This window comes from Salmo salar, chromosome ssa13 (genome assembly GCF_905237065.1).
Source record: "Salmo salar chromosome ssa13, Ssal_v3.1, whole genome shotgun sequence".
Classification (NCBI taxonomy): Eukaryota; Metazoa; Chordata; class Actinopteri; order Salmoniformes; family Salmonidae; genus Salmo; species Salmo salar.
This window is the reverse complement of record NC_059454.1, coordinates 36371656-36390979: the sequence shown is the minus strand read 5'-3', so window position 1 is coordinate 36390979 and position 19324 is coordinate 36371656. Positions and strand designations below refer to the sequence as shown.

General features: G+C 43.7%; 2 protein-coding genes across 5 annotated transcripts in view; both read left to right on the top strand.

Moving 5' to 3' along the window:
* Positions 1–6826, top strand: part of LOC106567205 (lysine-specific demethylase 5B-B-like) — a 40038-nt gene extending 33212 nt beyond the window's left edge. For all 4 annotated transcript variants that reach the window (XM_014136222.2, XM_014136224.2, XM_014136223.2 and 1 more), the window contains exons 27-28: positions 5749–6012; positions 6249–6826. In XM_014136222.2, the coding sequence (XP_013991697.1) occupies positions 5749–6012; positions 6249–6377 (393 nt within the window). In that variant the 3' untranslated portion in view covers positions 6378–6826. The remainder of the gene's footprint in view (positions 1–5748; positions 6013–6248) is intronic.
* A 2460-nt stretch (positions 6827–9286) lies between these two features.
* On the top strand, positions 9287–14851 carry LOC106567342 (leiomodin-1-like). Its single transcript, XM_014136476.2, has 2 exons — positions 9287–10691; positions 13015–14851. The coding sequence occupies exon 2, from the start codon at positions 13883–13885 to the stop codon at positions 14843–14845; it is 963 nt and encodes a 320-aa protein (XP_013991951.2). The 5' UTR covers positions 9287–10691; positions 13015–13882; the 3' UTR covers positions 14846–14851.
* The last annotated feature ends 4473 nt before the right edge of the window (positions 14852–19324 follow it).

Sequence of the window (19324 nt, the reverse complement as noted above, 5' to 3'; positions counted from 1 at the left end):
ATGAAATAATCTTATTAAATACTTTTTTCTTTACATAGTTGAATGTGCTGACAACAAAATCACACAAAAATAATCAATGGAAATCCAATTTATCAACGCATGGAGATCTGGATTTGGAGTCACACTCAAAATTAAAGTGGAAAACCACACTACAGGCTGATCCAACTTTGATGTAATGTCCTTAAAACAAGTCAAAATGAGGCTCAGAAGTGTGTGTGGCCTCCACGTGCCTGTATGACCTCCCTACAACGCCTGGGCATGCTCCTGACAAGGTGGCGGATGGTCTCCTGAGGGATCTCCTCCCAGACCTGGACTAAAGCATCCGCCAACTCCTGGACAGTCTGTGGTGCAACGTGGCGTTGGTGGATGGAGCAAGACATGATGTCCCAGATGTGCTCAATTGGATTCAGGTCTGGGGAACGGGCGGGCCAGTCCATAGCATCAATGCCTTCCTCTTTCAGGAACTGCTGACACACTCCAGCCACATGAGGTCTAGCATTGTCTTGCATTAGGAGGAACCCAGGGCCAACCACACCAGCATATGGTCTCACAAGGGGTCTGAGGATCTCATCTCGGTACCTAATGGCAGTCAGGCTACCTCTGGCGAGCACATGGAGGGCTGTGCGGCCCCCCAAAGAAATGCCACCCCACACCATGACTGACCCACCGCCAAACCGGTCATGCTGGAGGATGTTGCAGGCAGCAGAACGTTCTCCACGGCGTCTCCAGACTCTGTCACGTCTGTCACATGTGCTTAGTGTGAACCTGCTTTCATCTGTGAAGAGCACAGGGCGCCAGTGGCGAATTTGCCAATCTTGGTGTTCTCTGGCAAATGCCAAACGTCCTGCACGGTGTTGGGCTGTAAGCACAACCCCACCTGTGGATGTCAGGCCCTCATACCACCCTCATGGAGTCTGTTTCTGACCGTTTGAGCAGACACATGCACATTTGTGGCCTGCTGGAGGTCATTTTGCAGGGCTCTGGCAGTGCTCCTCCTTGCACAGAGGCGGAGGTAGCGGTCCTGCTGCCGGGTTGTTGCCCTCCTACGGCCTCCTCCACGTCTCCTGATGTACTGGCCTGTCTCCTGGTAGCGCCTCCATGCTCTGGACACTACGCTGACAGACACAGCAAACCTTCTTGCCACAGCTCGCATTGCTGTGCCATCCTGGATGAGCTGCACTACCTGAGCCACTTGTGTGGGTTGTAGACTCCGTCTCATGCTACCACTAGAGTGAAAGCACCGCCAGCATTCAAAAGTGACCAAAACATCAGCCAGGAAGCATAGGAACTGAGAAGTGGTCTGTGGTTACCACCTGCAGAACCACTCCTTTATTGGGGGTGTCTTGCTAATTGCCTATAATTTCCACCTGTTGTCTATTCCATTTGCACAACAGCATGTGAAATGTATTGTCAATCAGTGTTGCTTCCTAAGTGGACAGTTTGATTTCACAGAAGTGTGATTGACTTGGAGTTACATTGTGTTGTTTAAGTGTTCCCTTTATTTTTTTTGAGCAGTATATAAACAATATGCATGTAATAATGCTATACAAGGCAATACAGAGCCATGCAACATGACCCCACTAATTAGAGATCAAAGGGGTGCCGCTGTTCTACAAAGCATAGCACCGTACTCTTCAGTACAGGGCTACAACTGCACAATGGACTTGAAATACCTCAACAAGGTTCACAATGAAAGATACCCACATTAAAATCAAATCCAATGTTATTGGTCACATACACATATTTAGCAGATGTTATTGCAGGTGAAATGCTTGTGGTCCTATCTCCAACAGTGGAGTCGTATCTAACAATTCACAACAATACACACATCTAAAAGTAAAATAATGTAAGAAATGTATAAATATTAGGATGAGCAATGTCGGAGTGGCATTGACTAGAATACTGTGTGTGTGTACACTACCGTCAAAACGTTGGGGTCACTTAGAAATGTCCTTGTTTTTGAAAGAAAAACACTTTTTTTTTGTCCATTAAAATAACATCAAATTGATCAGAAATACAGTGTAGACCTTGTTAATGTTGTAAATAAGAAGTCCATTCAGTGTTGGAATATCTACAAAGGTGTACAGAGGCCCATTATCAGCAACCATCACTCCTCTATTCCAATGGCACATTGTGTTAGCTAATCCAAGTTTATCATTTTAAAAGGCTAATTGATCATTAGAAAAACCTTTTGCAATTATGTTAGCACCGGTGAAAACTGTTCTGATTTAAAGAAGCAATAAAACTGGCCTTCTTTAGACTAGTTGAGTATCTGGAGCATCAGCATTTGAGGGTTCGATTACAGGCTCAAAATGGCCAGAAACAAAGCACTTTCTTCTGAAACTCATCAATCTATTCTTGTTCTGAGAAATTAAGGCTATTCCATGTGAGAAATGGCCAAGAAACTGAAGATCTTGTACAACGCTGTGTAATACTCCCTTCACAGAACAGAGAACTGGCTCTAACCAGAATCGAAAGAGGAGTGGGAGGCCCCGGTGCACAACTGAGCAAGAGGACAACTACATTAGAGCGTCTGTTTCTCAAACTAGACGCCTCAAGTCCTCAACTGGCAGCTTCATTAAGTAGTACCCGCAAAACACCAGTCTCAACGTCAACAGTGAAGAGGCGACTCCGGGATGCTGGCCTAGAGTTGGAGGTGTGCGTGGCCACACAGCCATAGGTGAACAAGGAGTACAGAAAGGGGCTGAGCACGCACCTTTGTGGGGCCCCTGTGTTGAGGATCAGCGTAGTGGAGATGTTGTTTCCGACCTTCACCACCTGGGGGCAGCCTGTCAGGAAGTCCAGGACCCAGTTGCACAGGGCAGATTCAGACCCAGGGCCCCAAGCTTAATGATGAGCTTGGAGGGTACTATGGTGTTGAAGGCTGAGCTATGGTCAATGAACAACGTACTTACATAGGTATTCCTCTTGTCCAGATGGGATAGGACAGTGTGCAGTGCAATGGTGATTGCATCATCTGTGGATCTATTGGGGCGGTATGCAAACTGGAGTGGGTCTAGGGTATCAGGTAAGATGGAGGTGACATGATCCTTAACTAGCCTCTCAAAGCACTTCATGATGACAGAAGTGAGTGCTACGGTGCGATAGTAATTTACTTCAGTTACCATTTCTTGGGTACAGGAACCATAGTGGACATCTTGAAGCAAGTGGAGACAGCAGACTGGGATAAGGAGAGATTGAATATGTCTTTAAACACTCCAGCCAGCTGGTCTGCGCATGCTCAGAGGACGCGGCTAGGTATGCCATCTGGGCCGGCAGCCTTGCGAGGGTTAACACTCTTAAATGTCTTACTCACATCGGCCACAGAGAACGAGAGCCCACAGTCTTTGGGAGCAGGCCGCGTCAGTGGCACTGTGTTATCCTTAAAGCGGACGACTGTGTTTAGCTAATCCAGGAGCAAGACTTCCGTCTCTGCGACGTGGCTGGTTTTCCCTTTGTAATCTGTGGTTGTTTGTAGACCCTGCCACATACGTCTCGGGTCTGAGCTGTTGAATTGCGGCTCCATGTTTTGCCTGTTTGATTGCCTTATGGAGGGAATAATTACACTGTTTATATTTGTGCATATTCCCAGTCACCTTGCCGTGGTTAAGTGGTGGTTCATGCTTTCTGTTTTGCGCGAATGCTGCTATCTATCTGCGTTTTATGGTTTGGGTAGGTGTTAGTCAGTGGGAACAACATCCCCTATACACTTCCTGATGAACTCAGTCACCGTGTCCGTGTATACGTCAATGTTATTCTCAGAGGCAACCCGGAACATGTCCCCGTGATCAAAACAATCTTGAACCATGGATTCCGATTGGTCAGACCAGCGTTGAATAGACCTTAGCACGGGTACTTCCTATTTTGACTTTCTGCATATAGGAAGGTAGGTGCAAAATCGAGTCGATCTGATTTGCCGAAGGGAGAGTGGTGGAGGGCCTTGAAGCCATCCCAGAAGGGGGAGTAACAATGGTCGAAAGATTTTGTAGCACGAGTACTACAGGCAATGTGTTGATGGAATTTCGGTAGGGTGTTTTCTCAAGTTTGGTTTGTTTTAAATCCCCACCTACAATAAGTGCGGCCTCAGGATATGTGGTTTCCAGTTTTCACAAAGTCCAGTGTAGTTCCTTGACGGCTGTCCTGGTATCGGCTTGAGAGGAATATACACAGCTCTTACTATAACCAAAGAGAATTATCGCGGGAGTTAATACGGTCGACATTTGAGATATTCTAGATTGGGTGAACAAAAGGACTTGAGTTCCTGTACGTTATCACAATCACACCATGTGTAGTTAATCATGAAACATACACCACCGCCTGCCTTCTTCCCAGACAGTTCTTTATTCCTGCCTGCGCAATGTACTGAGAACCCAGCTGGCTGTATGGACGGGGATAGTATATCTGGAGAGAGCCATGATTCTGTGAAACAGAGTATGTTACAGTTCCTGATGTCTCTCTGGAAGGAGATCCTCGCCCTAAGCTCGTCTACTTTATTGTCCAAGGACTGAACATTAGCGAGTAAAATACTCTGAAGTAGTGGATGGACTCGAAGTCCACTCCGAATACCTCTTCTCTGCCGGCGGCATCTTGGAGCAGCCTCTGGAATAAGTTCAATTGCCCTCCGCCTTTCTTCTTCCCAGAGAGTTCTTTATTCATATCTGCACTGTGTACTGAGAACCCAGTTGGCTGAATGGACGGGGACAGTATATCCAGAGAGAGCCATGATTCCGTCCCTGATGTCTCTCTGAAAGGAGATCCTTGCCCAGTGCTCGTCTACTTTTTTGTCCAGGGACTGAACATTATCGAGTAATATACTCGGAAGTGGTGGTGGATGGTGTGCACGCCTCCTGAGTCGGAAAATAAGTCCACTCAGAATACCTCTCCTCCTCCGGTGGCATCCTGGAGCAGCATCAGGAATAAATTAAACTGCCTTGCGAGGTACGAACAAAGGATCCAAATTCGGGAAAAGTCGTGTTCCTGGTTGTAATGCTGGTGAGTTACCGCCGCTATGATATCCAAGAGTTATTTCCGGCTGTATGTAATAAAAAAAAAACGTTCTGGGCTAATAATGTAAGAAATAACACAAAAAAAACTAAATACTGAAAAGTTGCTTAGGAGCTAGAAGCAGAGCTTCCATGTCTGTCGGTGCCATCTTCTATACATCTATACAGGGTATGTAAAAAGGAACTGGGGGACATTACACAATACAAATTCTAGGCTAAATGTCAGAAATAATATGATCGGAGAGACGGAGCTAGCAAGCTGCGTTACAGTTGCTAGCTCTTGATGGCTCGCAATAGAAATGCCTAATTAGCATATCCATAAAATGACAATATTGTCCCCAAGTGCGTCTTTAGACAAACACCTGAAGGATATTAAATATGTACTTGCATATCAACAAGGATGCACACTGGCCTTGGCTAACACAATGAAAGCTAACTAGTGGAAAACCACAGGATGGCTGGAACTTTCTCTCACTTGACTTCTCTGAGCTGGAATTGCCCAGCGTGTTTTTCTCCATTTCACTGGTGGGCGGAGCTACAGCTCTGATATGACTAACTTCTATCTATTCGACTATGATGACTACCATTTCTCCACAGCCTTTCGTACAAATACATTCAATTCAATGGTATGTTTTTTTTATGATTGGTCTATAAAAGCATTTGGTTTATCACTGTTACCGTTTCATCACTGATGAAAATAAGAAATCCAGTTTACTTTAAGATGTTACGTTTTCTATCTCTTCAGGATGGCCTGAAAAAGGAAGTAGTTAACGGAGCAGAGAAGAAGGCCAAGCGACGCCTGGAGAGGGAGGCTCTGGAGACAGAGCGCAGGGACAAGGCTAAGAAGCTCCAAAACAAGAGACAGAAAATGAACAAGGAGAAGAACCTGGAACGCAGGGCAGCCTCGACCTCCTCATCTCCTCGTTCCGACTTCTCCCAGTCAGACGACTCTGAAGAGGAGATGGCCATGTGTCCAGCAGAGGGATGCCAGCAGCCAGAAGGAGATGAGGTAAAATAAATCACTCACTGATAATAAGAAAATATGAAATAAGATAAGCAATATTTTATTAATTGCGAAAACCTGATTGACTGACTGCTAGTGTTGGAGTTCAAATAAAGGACAGAGGGACAGAATGCCTAGCAGTTTGTTTGTAGTAGAAATTGTAAAATTGACTGAATGTTCAGTTCCTTGTCTGGCTTATGTCACTTGAGTTTTCTTTATTTGGTGTTTTTGACTTATTTCAGGTGGACTGGGTCCAGTGTGACGGCAGCTGTAACCAGTGGTTCCACCAGGTCTGTGTGGGTGTGACAGCCGAGTTGGCTGAGAAAGAGGACTATGTGTGTGTCAGCTGTACAATAAGCGATGGCCGCTGAGGATTTGAGGAGAGAATGGATGGCGTTTTGGAAGGAAAGCTGGAAGTCTGACGGTTTTCGGCCTACTCCGTTAGCAACTTGGCCACACAAGTCAGGATGTCACAGACCTAGCCCTCCTTGTCCTCATCCCCTTTGTGACAACGGTGCTATCTCCTCCTCTTTATTGGGTTGTTGTCCAGAACGATACTGTTTGTTACTTTTTTTGTATTTTTTACATCTTTTTCTTTCCTCCTTTGAACTGTTTGTGGTTGTGACATGATGTGGAGTCAGTGCTGCATGGGTTTCCATATAATGGATGGTGCAAAGGAGTCAAACAATAAGGCACTCTGTAAAGATCCAAGGGTATATTACAGTATATTGAACTTCCTTGCATGCAAAACCAGAGACAGATGGTGTTGGTTAAGGTCCCCTCCTTCCCCATAATAAATCATGTGATAGAGAGAACTGTATTTTTTGGGAAACCCAGTGCTTAGTACTTGCATCAAACTTCTCTGACTTATATCATTTTTGGTAGACTAAGTTTATTTATCTGAGCAATAATGTTTGTCTCAATTGAATTCAATGGATTGGTCTCCTCTGAACTACGTGTTGATGCTTCAGCAATGGTTTGATGTACAGAACAGGAAGCGTATCGACTGGGGTAAGTTACAGTTGTAGACTAGCAATTTAGCAGACAGAAGGAACTGGATCAACTGCCACATACGTGCCTTTGGAAAGTATTCAGACCTTTTGACTTCAACATTTTGCTACAATATAGCCTTATTCTAAAATGGGTTAAATAAATACAAATCCTCAAATCTACACACAATACCCCATAATGACAAAGCAAAAACCTGTTTTGGGAAGTTTTAGCAAATGTATTAAAAATGCACAAGTATTCAGACCCTTTGCTATGAGACTTGAAACTGAGCTCAGGTGCATCCTGTTTCCATTGATCATCCTTGATTTTTCTACAACTTGATTGGAGTCCACCTGTGGTAAATTCAATTGATTGGACATGATTTGGAAAGGCACACACCTGTCTAAGGTTCCACAGTTGACAGTGCATGTCAGAGCAAAAACCAAACCATGAGGTCGAAGGAATTGTCCGTAGAGCTCCGAGACAGGATTGTGGCGGCGCAGATCTGGGGAAGGGTACCAAAGAATGTATGCAGCATTTGAAGGTCCCCAAGAACACAGTGGCCTCCATCATTCTTAAATGGAAGAAGTTTGGAACCACCAAGACTCTACCTAGAGCTGGCCGCCCGGCCAAAATAAGCAAGTGGGGGAGAAGGATCTTGGTTAGGGAGGTGACCAGTTGTTACCTGATGGTCACTCTGACAGAGCTCCTCTGTGGTGATGGGAGAAGCTTCCAGAATGACAACCATCTTTAAAGCACTCCACCAAATCAGACCTTTTATGGTAGAGTGACCAGATGGAAGCCACTCCTCAGTAAAAGGCACATGACAGCCCGCTTGGAGTTTGTTAAAAGGCACTTAAAAACTCTGACCATGAGAAACAAGATTCTCTGGTCTAATGAAACCAAGTTTAACCCTTTGGCCTGAATGCCAAGCGTCACATCTGGAGGAAACCTGGCAGTATCCCTACGGTGAAGCATGGTGGTGGCAGCATCATGCTGTGGGGATGGTTTTCACCGGCAGGGACTGGGGGACTAGTCAGGATTGAGGGAAAGATGAACGGAGCAAAGTACAGAGATCCTTGATGAAAACCTGCTCCAGAGTGCTCAGGAGCTCAGACTGGGGCTAAGGTTCAATGCAGGAGAGGCTTCGGGACAAGTCTCTGATTGTCCTTGAGTGGCCCGGACTTGAACCCGATCTAACATCTCTGGAGAGACCTGAAAATAGCTGTGCAGAAACGCTCCCCATCCAACCTGACAGCTCTTGAGAGGACCTGCAGAGAAGAATGGGAGAAACTCCCCAAATACAGGTGTGTCAGGCTTGTAGCGTCATACCCAAGGCGGCTCGAGGCTGTAATTGCTGCCAAAGGTGCTTCAACAAAGTACTGAGTAAAGGGTCTGAATACTTATATAAATGTGATATTTCAGTTTTTCTATTTAATAAATTAGCAAAAATGGATAAAATCCAGATTTTTCTTTGTCATTGATGAAGTATTGTGTGTAGAATTTTTATTTATTATATATATATTTTTTTATAAGGCTAACAAAACATGGAAAAAGTCAAGGGGTCTGAATACTTTCCGAAGGCTCTTTATATACAGAAGTATGTGGACGGCTTCAAATTAGTGGATTAGGCTATTTCAGCCACACCCGTTCCTGACAGCTATATAAAATCGAGCACACAGCCATGCAATTTCCATAGACAAACTTTGGCAGTCGAATGGCCTTAGTGAAGAGCTCAGTGACTTTCAACGTGCCACCTTTCCAACAAGTCAGTATGTAAAATGTCTACCCTGCTAGAGCTGCCCCGGTCAACTGTAAGTGCTGTTCTTGTGAAGTGGAAACATCTAGGAACAACAACGGATCAGCCGCAAAGTGGTAGACCACACAAGCTCACAGAAAGGTACCGCTGAAGCGCATAGTATGTCAAAATTGTCGGTACTCGGTTGCGACATTCGCGACAGGGTTCAAAACTGCCTCTGGAAGCAACGTCAGCACACAATAACTGTTGGTTGGGAGCTTCATGAAATGGGTCTCCATGGCCGAGCAGCCACACACAAACCTAAGATCACCATGCACTATGCTAAGCGTCAGCTGGAGTGGTGTGAAGCTCTCTGCCATTGGACTCTGGAGCAGTGGAAACACATTCTCTGGAGTGATGAATCACGCTTCACCATCTGGCAGTCTGACTGACAAATCTGGGTTTGGCGGATGCCTGGAGAACGCTACCAATCCCGAATGCATAGTGCCAACTGTCAATTTTGGTGGAGGAGGAATAATGGTCTAGGGTTGTTTTTCATGGTTCGTGCTAGGCCCCTTAGTTCCAGTGAAGGAAAATCTTAACACTATAGCATACAATGACATTCTGGACAATTCTGTGCTTTCAACTTTGTGGCAACAGTTTGGGGAAGGTCATTTCCTGTTTCAGCATGACAATGCACCCATGCACAAAGCGAGGTCCATACTGAAATGGTTTGTCGAGATCGTGTGGAAGAACTTGACTGGCCTGCACAGAGCCCTGACCTCAACCCCATCGAACACCTTTTGGATGAATTGGTACACTAACTACGAACCAGGCTTAATCGGCCGACATCAGTGCCCGATCTCACTAATGCTCTTGTGGCTGAATGGAAGCAAGTCCCCACAGCAATGTTCCAACATCCTAGTGGAAAGCCTTCCCAGAAGAGTGGAGGCTGTTATAGCAGCAAGGGGGGGACCAACTCCATGTTAATGCCCATGATTTTGGAATGAGATGTTTGACGAGCAGTTGTCCATACTTTTGGTCATGTGGTGTATGTGCTTGGGTGGGTTACTTTGGGAAGGAATGGAGAGAGGTAGTTTGAGACATTGCAGTTTATATTGTGGAATAAAAACATTTTCTCCTAATATCAAAGGAACGGTTTTCATCTTTTAATTTGGTCCACTAGATGTCGTAATATCAACACTAGTGTGTCGTCCCACTATCCTATAAGCAGGTTTATTGCGTGATGAATGCATAAGGATTATTGGTGTTTAGTCAAAAGAACCTTGAATTAAATGGCCACAATAGGCTACAAAAGTATAATTCTCTCTTGATGACATTATGCACAAACTTATAATAGCCCCATACAGAATATAAATGATTTAATAGCTATCAATTTGCAACTTGTGTTGTCTAATGGCTCCAGTCCAGCTCCAGTGCGCTGATCTTAAATTGGGCATTGAGCTAAACAGTTATTCGAGAGGCGGCCCAGGCAGTCCTCCAGATAGTTTGGACAAGGAGAGGGTACTGACCTATTTCAATTGCACCGAAAGACCATTTCAAAGAGAGACTGGAGAGGTCAATGAACCTGAGATTAGTGTTCCAATAGAACTATTATTATCAAAGGACTTTTGGAGACCGGACGTACCAATTACACACCGGTTTGCGTAACAGGACATTTTTGTGGGAAATAATGTGGAAAGTGCAGAATCAACGCTCTGTGGACAGCGAGGAGGACTCCGATATTGACAAACTGTTAGCCGCTCTGACACCCGCCGAGGTGGAAGAGCTGCAGTGCGAACTGACCGTTATTGACCCGGATCCAGCTGTGCCAGTCGGGCTCCGGCAGAGGAACCAGACAGACAAGCAGCCGTCAATAAAATACAATAGGGGGGCGATGCTTGGCTACTGTGAGCGCGAAACCAAGAAACTCATTCAAAGGGAGCTGTCCTTTGAGGTATGATGCCAATGTCATTAGTTTTGTGTGAAGGACAGCTTGTAACCAATAAAAAATACAATAGTTGTTTTTGCTGGTTGACTTCTGAAATGGTGTTATTACAGTAGGAATAGTGTATCCTAGATGTATGAACAGCTGTCAATTGAGTACTTTAAGTTGGCCTACCAATTTGACACCTTATTCAAGTGCCCAAGTATATCAGGACCCTCATGCTGTCAACCCTGGATTCCAGACATGGTGTAGTGATTGCAGGATTCAAGACCAGGGATGATGAATACTTTTGTGGGCAATATTTCACCCACTAACTTCAAATATAACTGCTGTTAGTGTCTCTATTGGAAATAAATCAGTAATTGTTAGGAGTTTGACAGAAATAGGAATACAGACGTACAGTGGGGTCCCAAAATGAATGACACCCTTGCTAAAAATTAGCAAAAATGACTATAAAATACTTAATTGAAATACTGAGCTGCATTGTACGCAACCCCCAAAAATGGGGGAATTATATTTTATACTAATTAAATTGCTTAGAGAAGAACATTTTGTTTAACAAGAAATATTTCATTTTTCTCAAAAAGGTAGGGGTCAAAATTATTGACATCCCTGTTTTCAATACCTCACCTTGTGAAGGTAACTGCACTGAGCCTTTTGCTAAAATGAGTTTGAGAACACATTGGGAGGGATCTTAGGCCATTCCTCCATACAGAATCCTTCCAGATTATTGGCCAAGCACACCAGTGGTGGGTTTGGTGTCAAAATGAGAGTGCATAAGCAGAAAAGAACCCCATACCTAATGTAAAATATGGTGGTGGGTCTTTGATGTCATGGGGCTATTTGGAATCCACTGGTCCTTGTTAAGGTCAACAGCATCATGAACTTTGCCCAGTACCAGGACATTTTTGCCAAAAACCTGGTTGCCTCTGCCAGGACACAGAAATTTGTCCGCAAGTAGATCCTCCAGCAAGACAATAACCCAAGCACACATCAAAATCCTCAGAAATTGTTAGCCATTGCAAAATGTTGATTTTTGTGGCCAGTTATCAGTCTCAGAACTTGAACACCATTGAAAATATGTGGTTTGAATTGAAGAGCGCAGTCTATAAGTGCAGACTAATGATATCAAGGATCTGGAAGGATTCTGTATGGAGGAATGGTCTAAAATCCCTCCCAACTCATAAAACATTTTTTAAAGGCTCAGTGCCGTTATCCTCGCAAGGTGAAAGGTATTGAAAACAGTCATTTTGAACCCTACCTTTTTTTATGAGAAAAAAATGACTTGTTAAACAGAATCTTTCTCTGAGCAATTGTATTGGTATAAAATATAAATATGAGATATTACACACGTCTCAGATCTTGACTGTGACAATACCAGTGTCCTATTTTGTACATTAAGTTGATTTTTTTCAGATGATACAATAATATCCTAATGATTAATAAAGAGAAGCTTAGACAGTGAGCTTATCTTTAGAGACCCAGAGTATGTTGACACTCAGCTTTTAGATAAAGGCTCCAACAGGTTGCAAGTAAGGAATCATGAGCTATGTTGAAACAGCTGCGTGTACAGAGACTATAGAGAAGTCTTGTGAACAGGCAAAATGTCACCTACACACTGGGGCATCATAGGTCTGAGGAGTTGCTAGGCAGCCCCATTTTTTTTAAATCGTAAACAAATGAGCCCCTGAGCCATAAAGAGAACATGTATAAATAGCAGGATATATGATTCACATTGTATTCAAATGTCAACCAATTATGTAGCAGTAGTATAGTTATCAATACTTAATTTCCATCCCACAAAGCTGTACTTGGCCATCTGTAGGGTGTTGGCTGTAGATATTTTGTATGTCATCTTGTTTTCACAAAGCCCCTTGAGATCTGGAGAAGGTTTGATGAACAAGGTAAAATACAGGCTCATGGAATAAAGAGTCTGGTTAATGCTGGCATGCTGGTTCCAATTCTAAGACAAATGAAATTCCAGAGCAGAACGCTCTGACCCATACTGCCTTTTAAGGAAACATCTGCCAGAGTTACTTACACAGTGGCTCGCAGATCCCTACCGACGCATCGCCCTGTAGGGGATGAAAAAACCCTGTTTGCTATATGCAAGATATACAGTTTTACAGAGGGTGCTCGTAGGGGCAATGTTCCATAGGTTTTACATAGGCTGTTTCCTGACTTATTGACATTCCAGAAGCATTCACAAAATATTTTTTTAAATATATAAAAATGAATATACAGTACATTGTGTATTAAATTTAATCTAATACTGCATTTCATACTTGTATGATTCATGCAACTATCTTTTCTTAAATACTTCATACTTAAGGAGCCAACAGCTGACAGAGTGAAATGGGAACGCCTGAAGAAGATGGGGAAGAGCTGTGATAGTTTCTTCTACTTCAAGTCAGATGACCCGGATGACCAGGATGTCATGGACCTAAACTTCTCTGCTGTGGAGACCACTAAGGAGGACATATCCAAGGACAAAGAAGTCCTATCCAAGGACAAAGAGGAAAAACCAGAGAGCAAGAACTTGAAGGGTGAGGGAGGGAGTAGAGAGGAAAATGAGGAAAGACCACATAGTAGGTTAGGAGGAGATAAAGACAGTGAAAAAAAGGAAGATTGGATTGTTGAAAATAGCAGTGAACTACAGGTTGAAGTAAAAGACAAAAAGGATAAGTGTAGTAACAAAACACTTCACCTTATCTCAAAATTGCAAACAAAAAAAGAGGATTTGAAAGAAAAGGAGAAAAAAAACAGAACAAAGACAGACTCTAAAACCAAGGACCTGATTTCAAAGCTTCGAGGGCAAGCTGAGAAAGACGATAGTAAGGAGAAAGATAAAGAGAAATCTCAAAAAATGAAGGATAGCAAGATAAGAGGAATGTTCTCTAAAGTAGAGGAAAAGCAAAAAGAACTCAGAGGTACTGAGATGAAGAAAAAGAGGAATAATGAGAAGGACAAAGAGAGAGAAAACACCCAATCACACAGGAAACGAAGTAGTGTCCAGGATAAGACACAGAAAGACAGTGAAAAGGAGACAGAAAGGAATCCTAATAAATACAGTGAAGTCAACAATGTAATCCTAGAGAACAGCAGTAGGGATGAACGCCTGGCTGGTGAAGTCAAGGAGCTCATGTTTGATGAGCTCCTTGAGCAGGTCAGAAAAGATGACCCTTTAATGACGGAGCTCAATGTCAACAACTCAGATGTCATCAAGACCCACACTCTCATCCAATTTGCAGAAGCACAACAACACAACACACGTCAAGACGTTTGCTTTAGCCAACACCCGGGCTGATGACCATGTGGCTTATGCCATTGCCGGCACTGTGCGGAACAACACGTCTCTGACCAGCGTAATCCTTGACTCCAACTACCTCACTGGCAAGGGAATTTTGGCCATGGTACACGCCTTAGAGAAAAATATAACCGTCACTGAACTGCGCTTCCACAACCAGCGGCACATCTGTGGAGGCAAGACAGAGATGGAGATGGCCAATGCGTTGAGAAACAACACCAGGTTGATGAAGCTGGGCTACGGCTTTGAGCTGGCCGGCCCAAGGATGACCATGACCGACATCCTGAGTCGGAACATGGACTTGCAACGTCGACTGGAGGAGAAGAAACAGGTGCAGCTGCAAGCCCATTCATCCCAGCAGCCTCAACCATTCCAGTCATCATGCCAGACACCGCAACCACAGACCAACACAAAAAAGAACACCTTGCCTTTGGGGAAGTTATCTCAACCTCAACCCAAGTCTGTTGGTGAGACTAAGAGGACAGGAAACCTTCTGAAAACATCTCCTATTTTGTCCCCTCCTAAACCCTCACCTGAACCCTTCTACAAGGTGAGCGGCAAAGCTGGGGACATGGCGAGCCCCAAGGCTGTGGGTAAGCTGAACCCTAAGGCTTGGGGTGGTAGATCTGGACCAGGGTCTACATCACCTCCTCCTAAGGCTGGGGATGCTGGATCTCGTCCTAGGTCTCCACCACCTCCACCTCAGGCTCCTAAGGCTGGCCGATCTGGACCAGCAGCACACCCACCTCCTCCCCCTGTCCCAGTGTTGGAGGGCCTAAGGAAAGCTCTTATGCCTGCCTCACAGAAATGCTGGCTTTATATATATACTGCTCAAAAAAATAAAGGGAACACTTAAACAACACATCCTAGATCTGAATGAAAGAAATAATCTTATTAAATACTTTTTTCTTTACATAGTTGAATGTGCTGACAACAAAATCACACAAAAATAATCAATGGAAATCCAATTTATCAACCCATGGAGGTCTGGATTTGGAGTCACACTCAAAATTAAAGTGGAAAACCACACTACAGGCTGATCCAACTTTGATGTAATGTCCTTAAAACAAGTCAAAATGAGGCTCAGTAGTGTGTGTGGCCTCCACGTGCCTGTATGACCTCCCTACAACGCCTGGGCATGCTCCTGATGAAGTGGCGGATGGTCTCCTGAGGGATCTCCTCCCAGACCTGGACTAAAGCATCCGCCAACTCCTGGACAGTCTGTGGTGCAACGTGGCGTTGGTAGATGAAGCGAGACATGATGTCCCAGATGTGCTCAATTGGATTCAGGTCTGGGGAACGGGCGGGCCAGTCCATAGCATCAATGCCTTCCTCTTGCAGGAACTGCTGACACACTCCAGCCACATGAGGTCTAGCATTGTCTTGCATTAGGAGGAACCCAGGGCCAACCGCACCAGCATATGGTCTCACAAGGGGTCGAGGATCTCATCTCGGTACCTAATGGCAGTCAGGCTACCTCTGGCGAGCACATGGAGGGCTGTGCGGCCCCCCAAAGAAATGCCATCCCACACCATGACTGACCCACCGCCAAACCAGTCATGCTGGAGGATGTTGCAGACAGCAGAACGTTCTCCACAGCGTCTCCCGACTCTGTCACGTCTGTCACGTGCTCAGTGTGAACCTGCTTTCATCTGTGAAGAGCACAGGGCGCCAGTGGCGAATTTGCCAATCTTGGTGTTCTCTGGCAAATGCCAAACGTCCTGCACGGTGTTGGGCTGTAAGCACAACCCCCACCTGTGGACGTCGGGCCCTCATACCACCCTCATGGAGTCTGTTTCTGACCGTTTGAGCAGACACATGCACATTTGTGGCCTGCTTGAGGTCATTTTGCAGGGCTCTGGCAGTGCTTCTCCTGCTCCTCCTTGCACAAAGGCGGAGGTAGCGGTCCTGCTGCTGGGTTGTTGCCCTCCTACGGCCTCCTCCACGTCTCCTGATGTACTGGCCTGTCTCCTGGTAGCGCCTCCCTGCTCTGGACACTACGCTGACAGACACAGCAAACCTTCTTTCCACAGCTCGCATTAATGTGCCATCCTGGATGAGCTGCACTACCTGAGCCACTTGTGTGGGTTGTAGACTCCGTCTCATGCTACCACTAGAGTGAAAGCACCGCCAGCATTCAAAAGTGACCAAAACATCAGCCAGGAAGCATAGGAACTGAGAAGTGGTCTGTGGTCCCTACCTGCAGAACCACTCCTTTATTGGGGGTGTCTTGCTAATTGCCTATAATTTCCATCTGTTGTCTATTCCATTTGCACAACAGCATGTGAAATTTATTGTCAATCAGTGTTGCTTCCTAAGTGGACAGTTTGATTTCACAGAAGTGTGATTGACTTGGAGTTACATTGTGTTGTTTAAGTGTTCCCTTTAATTTTTTGAGCTGTGTATAAAGCCAGCATTTCCCTTGAATTTACAGCCAGGAAGAATATAGGTGAATAAATCTAATCTAAATCTTTTACCCTCTTGCTGGTTGATGTTCCGAAGCTTCTTCAGGAACGGGCAGGGGATCACAGGAAGAAGAGGTTGGACTTGATACAGAAACAGAACTGCATTTGTCTTACAGTAGTACCTGGGGCGAAGCCTTGCTTCTGTTGTTGCTGCTGAGATATGGAGAGATATCTAATGCAGTGGGTACTGTGAGTCAGAAGGTGGTGTTGGTGAAACCACCTTAGGCTACACTGCCTGTTGACTTCCGTCTCCCTCAGTTGAATCTCTCCCTCCTTTTCTCCTTAGATGTTCATATTTGGTCATTGCATTGAAGACACAGTATGATGTAAGAATAATTCCTTTGTTCTTTTGAATTACTGGATGATGGTCAGTTGGATGTTCTGCTCTTTCATGTGAGGCTTTGTCCAGCAAAGAGGTGGGGAGAATGGGGGAGTTGCACAGCGGAAACAGAAAAGTTCAAAGGGGAGAACAACTGGAAGGAAAGGCTTACACATTGCAAGTCATCATATTTTTTGTATTTTTAGACAGTTAAGTAGCCATAAGAGGAAAGAACAAAGACATTTTTTTAATGTTTTTTTTAAGACAATTTTCCAGTGTCACGATTAAAGGATATTATATACTGAACAAAACTATAAACGCAACATGCAACAATTTACTTTAATTGTATTTTTTTTTAGCCCTTTTTCTCCTTAATTTCGTGATATCCAATTGGAAGTTACAGTCTTGTCCCATCGCTGCAACTCCCCTATGGTCTCAGGAGAGGACAGGTGTTGAGAGAGTTGTGTGACAAAACTGCACATTTTAGAGTGTCCTTTTATTGTCCCCAGCACAAGGTGCACCTGTGTAATTATCATGCTGTTTAATCAGCTTCTTGATATGCCACATCTGTCAGGTGGATGGATTATCTTGGCAAATGAGAAAGGCTCACTAACAGTGATATAAACTAATTTCTGGACAACGTTTGAGAGAAATATGCTTTTTGTGCATATGGAAAAATTTCTGGGATCTTTTATTTCAGCTCATGAAACATTAGACCAACACTTTACATGTTGCGTTTATATTTTTGTTCAGTATAGCTAAATAAAACATTTAACCAAACACATAACTAGTATGCAACACACAACTCGTATCTAAAGTGTGCATAGGTTCTTAATCTGGTCAATGTGTAATATAATAGCAGTCAATCGCTATTAGTTGTCTATAGGGTTGGCAGTTGCTTACAACATGAAAGTATGAGGGTCTTCCCTATAGCTGGCAGGAGACCCCTTGACCTTTACAAACATTTCACTGTGATAGATTGTGTCCTGAGAGGGAGGGGAATATATTTTGAGAATGCTTTTGAAAATGTTGTGTTGTTTAGAATTGACTCATGAGGGGTACATACTGTATCACACAGATGTTTTATGACATGAAAATATACCAAGACAAGTAAAGATTTTTAACTACTAGTAGAGGACAGTACAGCACTGAGGTTGACATGTCAGGCCACAGGTGTTACCTGATGTATTCAAGTGCAAATTCTGAAATGTATTTACAGAACCAAACAAAACACATTCATATGTCTGGTTTCGAGAGTGCATCTAATAGCTAATAACCAGGTCATTTAATTCCTCCAGATTAACAATTATGGGATGTTTCGTCTGTCTTCGATGTCTCCGTCTGCCTCATAGGCTTTTGATTTAACAAAAGTAGCACTTGTCTGTAGCACTTCCTTCCTGAAACATTGCAATCAGTTTATTTTTTCACTTCCTGTAATACAGCAAAAACAGCCCTAAGCCGCTGCAAGTGATGCTGCTGGGTAGAGACTGATATGGTGACAGTAGGATCATTTGAGAGAAAAAGGGATCTGTGGTGAAATAAGATTTAAAAAAAATTAAAACATGAAAATCTATCTGATGATTCTCGTTTACTTGCCAGGTGAGTTTAACACAGACCATTTTTGTTGTTGATTTTCTTTGTGAAAGAGACTCCTGCATAGTGCAAATTGTATAGAATAAACTTCTGCCAAACAATTCCACAAAGTTTTTGTTCATTTCACGTTTCAGCTATTATTTGTTATTATGATAAAGAATAACATTGTTTTCTCTTTTATCAAGTTTTAAGCTGTTATGCAAAAAGGAGCAAAATTGGAGAGCATGGAAGTGAAGGTGGATCTTTAGACATTAAGTGTTCATATCCAGATGGATATCAATATAAGGCCAAATATTTGTGTCGCCACCCTTGTTCCTACAGTGACATTCTCATCAGAAGTGTGAAAGTGGACACATTTGTCACAGTAGGAAGATTTTCTATGTATGACAACGTCCATGGACATACTTTCATTGCCACCATCAAAAACCTGAAATTACAGGACTCTGGACTTTACTATTGTGGACTTGATCAGTGGGGAAGAGATGTTTTAACAAAAGTAGATGTCTCTGTGAGTAAAGGTATGCATATTGTTTTGCTTTGATCCCCTTTGATTGTCTTTGAATGCACAAAAATCATACTCGGTCTACCCTCTACTATTTCTACCCACAGCTCCATTGGTCACTTCACTGTTTACACCTGATAGGAAGGACACCACTGAAACAAACAGATATGTGTACCCAGAGGTCCCCACATTTACGCAGGTTGATATAACTTTAAATAGCTTAAAGAATAAGCTCCTATTGTACAATTATTTTATTTTCTAATAAATCTTTCATTTATCTTCTGCATGCTTTTGTTTTGTCACTTTAATGGTGCCATGCAAAAAGTTACCTGTTGCAGATTGGGATGTCACGCCAACATCCTCATCGATTCTGATTGACAGCACAGGTAATTTAGCTTTAAGCTACTCTATTTTGTTCTAAAAACACTGGAAAACTGGTTTGATTGAGAGTTTGTT